Genomic DNA, 10,620 nt, shown 5'->3' with positions numbered 1-10,620 from the left:
ATACGGGGGGGTATACCCGAAAAATGAAAAAACCCAAACTTTGAAGGTCGATATCTCGGCTTCTATGGGAACTATCGGGAAAATTCCAACGGTTTTGTCTTAGTTTCGTCATTCTCAATCCAACGAGACCATCCGCAAGGTCGTAGCTTTTACGATAGCCGAGATATGGCATTTTTGATGCTTATTTTTGGCCTCAAAAACAGACGTCGAAAATGACTTTTTTCAGGATTTTCAAAGTACTCTTATTCCCTTAGTTCTGCTCGGATCCTGTTATAACCCGGTGTTTTCGTAATCTAGGTGACCCAAATAAGACGCTGGTATACTTAGTTTGATTTCGAAAAAAATCAATTTTTGGTGAAAAAATTCGATACGGGGGGGTATACCCGAAAAATGAAAAAACCCAAACTTTGAAGGTCGATATCTCGGCTTCTATGGGAACTATCGGGAAAATTCCAACGGTTTTGTCTTAGTTTCGTCATTCTCAATCCAACGAGACCATCCGCAAGGTCGTAGCTTTTACGATAGCCGAGATATGGCATTTTTGATGCTTATTTTTGGCCTCAAAAACAGACGTCGAAAATGACTTTTTTCAGGATTTTCAAAGTGCTCTTATTCCTTTAGTTCTGCTCGGATCCTGTTATAACCCGGTGTTTTCGTAATCTAGGTGACCCAAATAAGACGCTGGTATACTTAGTTTGATTTCGAAAAAAATCAATTTTTGGTGAAAAAATTCGATACGGGGGGGTATACCCGAAAAATGAAAAAACCCAAACTTTGAAGGCCTATATCTCGGCTTCTATGGGAGCTATCGGGAAAATTCTAACGGTTTTGTCTTAGTTTCGCCGTTATGAATACAACGAGACCATCCGCAAGGTCGTAGCTTTTACGATAGCCGAGATATGGCATTTTTGATGCCCATTTTTGGCCTCAAAAACGGACGTCGAAAACGACTTTTTTCAGGATTTTCAAAGTGCTCTTATTCCCTTAGTTCTGCTCGGATCCTGTTATAACCCGGTGTTTTCGTAATCTAGGTGACCCAAATAAGACGCTGGTATACTTAGTTTGATTTAGAAAAAAATCAATTTTTGGTGAAAAATTCGATACGGGGGGAAAACGTAAAAACTCTTGAAACTGATAAAAAACGATACAAAATTCGAGAAATAACGACCAGGCGTTTCGAAAATATTAGGAAAAAAAGCCTGTATTAATAAATAAGTCACTAATTAACCAAAGGTTGTATAAAATCCTTTCAAGATATTGTTTTGCCATACTTACCTCCAAAAAAAAAAAAATAATTTGCCTTTCAAAATATGTTTTATTAGATCACATGATTTAAAAAAGAATGGTTAAATCTCTTCGGATCTATTTTAAGTTAGTGCATAACGAAAACCTTGACTATCCTAAATGAGTTGAAAGTAGCACTCCAGACTTCAATTTGCTCTTACCCACAAACATCCTCTTACAAAAAAAAATGATTATGAAAGCGATCGCGAAGGTACTAGAATAACCGTTAATACGAAGCCATAAAAAAAGTCTAATTAATGATTAAAGCTACAAAATAAAAAAAAATACTAAGCTATACTTCTCACATGGGCCTGCCCATGCCCCTACCCATCTGGGGCATCTGCCCATCTCCGCCGGACTTTTCGTTCTTAATAGTCTCATCCACCGACAGGATCAAACACGCCGCCTCGGTAGCGGCGGATAACGCGTTAATTTTAATAATCGACGGCTCCCAAATGCACGACTCGAAATTATCGCTGACGTCCTCCTTGGTGATGTCCACGCCGTACCAGCAGTGGCCCTGCGCGTGTTTCTGACGCAACTTGTTCAGGATGTTGGTGGCGTCGAAACCCGCGTTATCGCACAACTGTCTCGGTATGATCTCCAAAGCTTTCGCGATGGCGCTGATCAGCAGTTGCTCCTTGCCGGCGATCGTTCTCGAATGATCTCTGAGCATTTTCGAGAGTTCCATTTCGATAGCACCGCCCCCTATTAAAGGAAAGAACGGTCGGTTTATATCTTGGAAGGCTAGTTTAGGTCAAGGAAAGTTTGTCGTTTAATTCGTAGCGGCGACTAATTTAGTTGGTAAAAAAAATATCAAGTGGAGCCAAAATATTTTTTTTAATGAATTTTTATATTTTTTGTAAAATTGTAGTAATTTAATACATTAGTAATAGTAAAAAAATGAAAATCTGCCAATCAGTTTTTTGTTAAATTTGAATAATTCGGTGGATCATATTGTGGACCACCGCGACACAAAATAAAAAAACTAAGAGTAAGATAACAAATTTATTTCAAAACTCATACAAACTTGGGTACTAAAAATTACGTTGCATGATAACTTTGGAAACACTCTTTACGTTTTCCCAAGCACAAAGGGACTTTACATATGGAACATACCCAATCCAGCCTTAGTGCTACAAAGCGCGCATCTTCTTCTGGTACTCCTTGTAGATTGACGAGCAGATGACTGCTGCTTATCTCTAAGGGTACGTAAGGTTTCTATTTTTCTATTTCAACATCTGATGGTGCAACCAAATTTCTCTTTCGATTTACAAGCGTTTCTGAGATTAAACCGTTTACGACACTTCGTCTAAAATCTTTAGCAGACATTTTTGGTAACTCCAACCTATTATAAATAACATTGGAATTTACAATTGATGCATCTAATAAGTAAAAAAATATTCGATGCCACCACTTTTTACTGCGACGGTCAATCTTGTAGTTAGAACGTCTTTGGTCAAATATGTCGACTCCATTCATATTAGAATTGTAATCGATTATAGATTGAGGACATGGAATTTCAGTAATTTGTCGACTTCCATCTTTTCTTTTTACTGTTCCTACATCTTCTGGCTGATGAAAATTTGATAACATGTGAACACATCGATGGTCTTTCCATTTTGCAGCTAACAATCCGGTACTGCTTGTAAACCATTGCACATCACCGCGTTTCAATTTCTTGTCTGGCACATGACGACGACAGTAAAAAAAATATCAACATATAACACATGGTCTTTATTTTCTAAGTGTTTTATCAAATTTCTAACGACTCTTGAACCAAGGCACTTTTCTATCTTACCAGTAGGTGATTTTCCAGTGTACGAATCAAATTTTAGGCAATAACCAGATTTATCAGCTAACATCCACATCTTATAATCCCCTTTTGATTGGTTTTTTTGGCATGTACTGCTTAAGGCTACTACGACCCTTAAATTTAATCATTGACTCATCAACTACAACTACTTGATTAGGCATTAGGCATTTTTCAAAGTTATGAGTCAACAGTTCTAGCATAGGGCGAATTTTATAGAGCTTATCATAGTCTGGGGAAGATTTTGAAGGCATCAGAGAATTATTATTCAGATGGAGATGACTTAAGAGCAATCCAAATCTTTTTTTGGTCATTACTGAGCTGATAAAAGCATCATGCAATTCAGGAGCAGTTGACCAATAATCCTTATAGCTGGGACTACGTTTGCTACCCATTAACAAATTTATGCCCAGAAAGGCATTAATTTCACACTGATTTGTAGGGACATAGCTTTTTCCAGTTGAAAGTTTTTCCTGCTCGGCATAAAGATTTGTTTGAAACACTAAAGTATCAATAGTTTCCTTAGTAATAAACAGTTCAAAAATCATATACCTACGGTCTTTGATAAACTAAAGAATTCCAGAAGGTTCGGTAAATTGAGGAAGAGGATCAGGTCTATGAACATTAGACCAAACAGGAATTTTACCTTTTGACCACTGTTGTTGTAGTTCGGAAAGGGAAATATTATCACTTGGATCTTCCTCCTCAGAAACCATACCTGTAATAACTGTAGGAACTAAAGTTTCGTCCTCTATATCGGAGGAGTCTATATCAATTTCTGACTCAGACCGCGAAGGCAGTGTATCGACATAAAATGTGTCGATTTGTGTGTTGACTTCATCATAAGTCAAACCTCCTACCGTCTCAAATGGCAATGGCTCCATACCTGCAAGAAAATATCGTATAGGTATTTTATAATTAGTGAAACTCAATATTCTAAGTTTTTTTTACAACATACTAATAAATATATGTAAATTTAATATCTATACTTACTGGAATGAGGTAAGCTATCACTTTTTGCAGGATCTAATAGTATTTATCAATTTAGACACAGATAACTAACTTTTGTTTATTTTAACCTCAAATTTAATTCGTAACAGGTGTTTCGTCAATGTTGCTATCCACCGAAGAAGAAATCTAACCGCCAAAGTAAAAAAAAAAAAAAAAAACGTTAAAATGTCCACGAAGCGAGCTCCAATAGGTGGTTTAAATTTTGTGCTTTGGCAGCGCATTGCAAAGCAACATCAAAATATGCAAACATAAATATTTAAACAACATTAGTCAGGGTGGTTTAAATTTTCGACCATCAATACTTAAAGAGTTAAACACCGAGATAAAACTCTATTTCTAGGCAGAAAAACCTTTATAGGTTGACAATAAATTGCTTCATAATCTCAAAACAGGATTCCTTATCTCTTCCAATTCCCACCTCCTCACTTACCAGAAACTCTCCTATATTTATTAGTCGTAAAATATTTAATCATGTTCCTTTTTCAATTAGGACTGTTACAGACCTTAAAAATTATAATTACCAAAAGCTTATTACAGCATTGAAGAGTATTTTAACGACTCATTTTAATATTTAAAATTAATTATATATCTGATGATCAGATTTTTTTTTTATTATTCTTGTTTTATGTTGGTTCTTGCCTCTTTTCTTCTTTTTTGGTTTTTTCTTTGATTATATAAAATATGCTTCTATGTACAATCAAAATCGATTCTGTATCCTGCTAGTTTGTAAACTTAGCAAATGAAGTATATTTTGACCTTGAACATTGAAAGGCTTGATATAGCATCGCAGTGGAACTTCTATGGGCCGTTTGTCACTTATTTTGACAGACATAAAAACATGTAGGGATTCCTTTTGTTTTTAATTGCTATAAATGCCATATTGTATGCTATAGGTAATTCAAGGGCCTCATGTTTTGCTGATGACTTTAAAATGTATATTGAAATTAGTACACTAGAGGATTGTCATGTTTTGCAACGAAATTTACAAAGTGTTGTAGACTGGTGTAACTTAAATGATTTTAGTTTTAATGAAAAAAAGTGTTGTCTCTAACTCTTAATAAAAATGTGTTTAAATATGAGTATAATATTAATGGTACACCAGTACAAGACCGTAAGCATGAGAAAGACTTGGATATTATTGTGGACTGTAATTTGACTTTTACTGACAACATTGTTGAGTTTGTAAATAAAGCACATAGAACAATTGGGATTTATCGTCAGGTCTACCAAGGGTTTTAGTGTTGAGTGTTGTCTAAAATTGCCAGTATTGGAGAATGGTCACCACAATATGAGGTGTGGACTAAAACTATAGAACGTATACAACGTAAATTTCTGAAATACATGTTTTTCAAAATATATCTATAACCATTAATTGTTATTGCAGAAATTTAATAGGATCTCCCTGGAAAATAGACACGAAAAAATTTAAAAGCTCACCAATATATAAAATGTGCAATTCTTTTAATATTCATGCTAGTGACTTGGACATAGATTTGATAAGCCTAGGAAGTTTTACTAAAATTATAAGTGATAGGTTGTATGCGTCTGAGATGCAGGATTTAAATAGTTGATAACATTAGTTCCTGTGTTAGTAGGTATTTAGATAATTTTCTAAGAGCTATGTAGGATTTTGTATTGTTTACTTTGTGCTTCTGATTATTTTCAATTTATTAGTTATAGGTAATTTCGGTATCTGTAATTAAATATCACTGTTGCTCTTTAATAAAATATGAACCAACTATGGAATTTAACTGTTAATTTTTATATAGTTTTATAAGTTTTTACTAGATACCTCCACTTGTTCCTTTTTAACTGTGTTGTCGGGTGTATGTTTTTTAAAGAAAGTGTATTTGTATTGTTTATATGTTTGTCATCTTTTAGCACTAGTATATTTGACAATTTTCGTTTTAACTACCGTAAGTACCTTAGTTCTTTTATAATAATAAGTGAGTGTGCTTATTAAGATCTAATCCATTTACCCTGACAAATATTTTTGATTTTTAGTCCTTGACCTGATAATGCGACAAGTTTTGTAATCGCGAAACCGGTCGTCAAAAAAATAATAAAAATTTGGAATTTTTTGGAGAATTATGACCTTTTTTTACCTTCAACCTATTAACAAAACCACAGAGGTTTGGACATAACTACATAACTCCAAACAAAATTATAAGATACTCTATAAAGAAGTCAATATTCATTGTGAAACAAATGCATATAACGTCCGTATATTCACAAACTATTGTACAGAGTGTTCCAATTTGGGTAATGTTCGTATTTGGTGACTCGTACTAGGAAGACATTTTTTTTTAAAGACAGGATAATGAGTTGTAGTAGAATGTAGAATGAGAGTAAGTAGAGCCAATGATCTGCTTTATATCTAAAGCCAAATGTATTGCTAAAGAGGACAAGCACCAATTATTTGGATATCCTTGGGACAATTGCGGAATTGGGGAATTCCCTGGTAGAAATTAAATATCTAAAAAAACTGCTTAATGAAGTGGAAGAAAAAAATGAACTTCTAAAGCAGAACAAAAGTCTTTTAACAAAGTCAATTTCTCACCTTGAAAAAGAACTCACCATGTTCAAACAATCTTCTACAAACTCTAGGTCTAGCTCTTCCCCCTCTAGTGATAATACTAACAGCATTAATGAACTATTCCGTGAATACAATGACAGACAAAACCGGAAAAAGAACTTCATGGCCTTTAATTGTCCTGAGACCACAGACAATCTGAACAATTTGCCTATGGAGATTATTAGCTTTAGTTAGGTTATTAAGTTAGGTTTTGCTAGATATTTAATAATAGTACTAATACTTTACTAGTGCTTTATTGCTATATAAAATAAAATATTATTTTATTAAATATTTTTTATACTATATTTATTTTGTAAATTAATTTACCCTAATATACTGAATTGAAGAGCATAAAATAGGGTGCTTTGCAATTTACATTAGTAGAAAATTTACCCTTCAGTCCCACATTGATTTACATTCCACTTTAAGCGCTCTGGTCTATAGGCAGTGCAGAACTTATCACAATTAATGTAATAAGGATTATTACACTTATATTGAAAAATACATAAAACTACACCTTGATACTTATCCGTCATATCCAAGATACTTAACGCGTCAAGTGAACGATCTAAATCTTCCAATCCCCTCCTCCACATTAACTAAAAAATCTATTTTCTACAATCGTTTACCAGGTGGAATCAGAGAGGCAACATGTATTGACACTTTTAAACGTAAATTGAAAATACTTTTGACTGAAAAATGTTACTATTCACTGAATGAATACTATGTCGACACATTCTAATTTTCCCTAAGTGTAAGTTTACAGTATTTGAATTTTATTTGATTTATTTGTGTGGTTAGAATTCTTTGCTGTCTTATACTTGAGGGGATAATTATGGAATTTAATTTACTTTTTATGTATTTTTTTTCTGCTGTTCTTATGTATTGTTTTTTGATGTTTGTTTTGGAACTGGAGTGTGTATGGGGTGTAGTGGTTAAGTTTAGTGGTAGTAATTTAAGGTAGCTTTGTTTAGAACAATTTTTCTTTGTTAATAACAATAAAGCATGTTTTTTTTTTTATTTAACTTACCAGCAACGACCGAATCGTTCTTCATAGTTCTCCTTACGATCATAATGGCATCGTGCAAAGATCTCTCGGTTTCTTCCAAAAACTGTTCGGCACCACCTCTTAAAATGATGGTGCAAGTTTTAGCATTTGGACACCCCCTGAAGAAGTTGAAACGTTCGCCTCCGATCTGACGTTCCTCGAATAAATCACATTTGCCCAATACGGACTCGTTCATATCGTGAACGGTGGTGATAACGGCACCACCGCACGCCTTCAGGGTTCTCTTTAGGTCTTCTTCTGGTACACGACCAGCACAAAACATGTCACTGAAAGATATATGAACAATCTTAATTCCAGAGCTAGGTGGATATGTGAAATAGTGTCATACAAAAAGTACATCATAAACATAAAAAACTCAAAATAAATTTTTAAGAGTGGCTGCTTTTAGATGTGGTTACAGGAGACAGGAGTATTACTATCAGTGGGTCAGGGATAACCTGAACTTACCCACATTAGAGTCACGAAGAACATTACTCGACTTATGCTTTATGCATAAGGTTTTAAATGCTACTATAGATTGTCCCGAGTTATTGTCTCTTTTTAAACTTAGGGTGCCTTCCAGATTGAATAGACAATCAGAAATATTTTCAGTCCCATTCCACCATACCAATTGTGGTACTAATGAGTCAATTACACGAATAGCTCGAAGTGCTAATGGTCTGTCAGGACAGATAGGCTTTTTTGACCCTAGGATTACATCTTTTAAGGGGCAGTTAAAGAATATTATTTCATAGGGGCTTTGATTAATTAACTCATCTACACCTTTCATTGATTTATAGATGGTTTTGTATCTGAATATATATGTTTGTATGGGTATGCTATGTAACACTTTTGTAAATGGATTCCGTAAATAAATAATAAAGGAAAACTCTACAATCTATTTACTCTTTGTACATATTCATGAACAATGTATGGTTTAATGCTTACTGGTAGATTATTGTAAAATTTGACACAGCTGTAATGCAGCCCCTTTTATACATATTAAGTCTGTGTTTGCGATATGTATAGTTGTATGTTCTGGTAGAATAATTTAAAAAAAAAACCTTATTTAAAGCATTCTTGTATATATAAGGCATAAATGGCAAGTATTTTCAATTCTTTAAATTTTCCCTGACAGGACTCCCTAAAATTAAGCTTTAACATTGTTCTAAATGCTCTCTTTTAATAAATAAAGTCCCTACATTTTTTTGGTTTGCCTATTTACATATTTTGACACAAATCGCACATATAAATAAATTTGTTTAATTTTGTAGCAATAAAGTCTACATGTTAGTCCCATGATAAAATAACACATAAAAACCTTAGATACAAGAACACTAACTATTTCTAAAAAATTATGAAAAGAAAGGGGTGAAATAAAAATCTAAAGTCGAGAATATGTAACTTCTAAGAGGGTAAATCAAGTGAAACTTACCGGTCAGCGAAGAACTGAGTAGCCACATCCCCAATTGGCAACTTAGACAATACAACATTAGCCCCCGATTCGTGGATTTTCTTCAGTTTATTGTACAAAATATTCCATTCTGCATCAACGATTTTTTGGTATTCCTTAACATTATCGACACGTACCTCTGCATTATCCCTTTCTGCTTTCAATTCAAGTTCAATGTTCAACAAGGCAATTTTGCAGTTTTTGTATACTTTAGGTTGCATCTCGAAGCCAGCGTATGAGAAGGTTTTTTTAAATGCCACTCCAGCTACTAATAGTGAGTCTTCTAGCCCTCCCCCTTGGACTTTTTTTATGCCTATCATGTTTAATGGTAAAAGATCATCTAACATAAGCACTGCATCTACAACCATCTTTGAGAAAAATACTCTTTGTTGGCTAACAAGTTTTGAACTTAATGCAGTCGCTGCACACTTTTCCAGCAAGGATCTGTATTCTGTCGGATTGGCCTTATCAATTTTCACAGCAATTTCCTTGATTTTATCCAGGCATAATTGCAAACAACTTCTAACAGATTTAATGATTATCCTCGGATGTACCCCTTCATCTACATAGGGTTTGATTTGCTTCAAAAACTCACCGGCAAGTAAGACTACACTAGTAGTACCATCTCCTACTTCAGCATCCTGTGACTTAGCAATATCAACCAAAGTCTTGGCTGCCGGATGCACTACATCCAAGAGTTTCATAATGGTAGCACCGTCGTTAGAAATAGTCGCTTTACCGTTCCTTACAACAATTAGTTTATCCATGCCCCTGGGTCCTAATGTAGTCCGAACGGCATCAACAATCGTTTGGCAGGCATTAATGTTTGATATTAATTGAGGTTTTCCCTGAGAACTATCCGTTCCTTCCTTCAAAAGTAGTATTTGAGGTTGCTAGAAAGAAATAAGGTGATTTAAAAGAGCAGGTGAGGCAAAGGAGGGCTAGGCTTGTAAACTTAACCTTCAAACGCCGGGTATGAATTATACTATTACTTAGATATTATTAGAAAATATTATTTTTAGGAAAAGGGTGCTTTAGTACCTACCATTTTTAAGGGAGTTCTTTTACTTTTTTTTGATAAATTCTTAAATGGAAATGGAAATTCTTAGTCCTCGTGCTAAATAGACTTTACTAGAAATAAAGCTGTCAGTTAACTGTCACTTCACTTGTCATATTTCATGAGCCAATTTTAAGCGTACAACCGGTTAATACCAGATTTGGGCTGGTTGATGTCTAAACAGATTGGAACGACTCTGATTAAAGTTTATTGCACCTGAGCAGTAATCGTTATACGACAAAGTAAATATCAAAAAGTTTTAGGAGTTATAAAATACATTCCACTTGTTCTGGTTACAGTGCGAGAGTGACGTACTGGAATAACCAGAACAAGGTTAAAATGGCTTTGGAGTTTGACAGTTCCAAAAAGTGACATTTGA

The 10,620-nt window shown here is 34.4% G+C and overlaps 1 protein-coding gene across 1 annotated transcript; it reads right to left on the bottom strand.

The window, feature by feature from the left end:
• Positions 1-1,295: 1,295 nt before the first annotated feature.
• On the bottom strand, positions 1,296-10,374 carry LOC126745198 (T-complex protein 1 subunit eta). The gene is made up of 4 exons (XM_050452927.1): positions 10,230-10,374; positions 9,167-10,077; positions 7,714-8,018; positions 1,296-1,992 (listed from the first exon to the last, which is right to left on the bottom strand). Exons 1-4 carry the CDS (start codon positions 10,230-10,232, stop codon positions 1,586-1,588), a joined length of 1,626 nt encoding a protein of 541 aa, XP_050308884.1. The 5' UTR covers positions 10,233-10,374; the 3' UTR covers positions 1,296-1,585.
• Positions 10,375-10,620: the final 246 nt, after the last annotated feature.

The sequence above is a fragment of the Anthonomus grandis genome, chromosome 15 (assembly GCF_022605725.1).
Source record: "Anthonomus grandis grandis chromosome 15, icAntGran1.3, whole genome shotgun sequence".
Taxonomy (NCBI): Eukaryota; Metazoa; Arthropoda; class Insecta; order Coleoptera; family Curculionidae; genus Anthonomus; species Anthonomus grandis.
The sequence above is the reverse complement of the archived record's forward strand: the minus strand, read 5'-3'. Positions and strand labels throughout refer to the sequence as shown.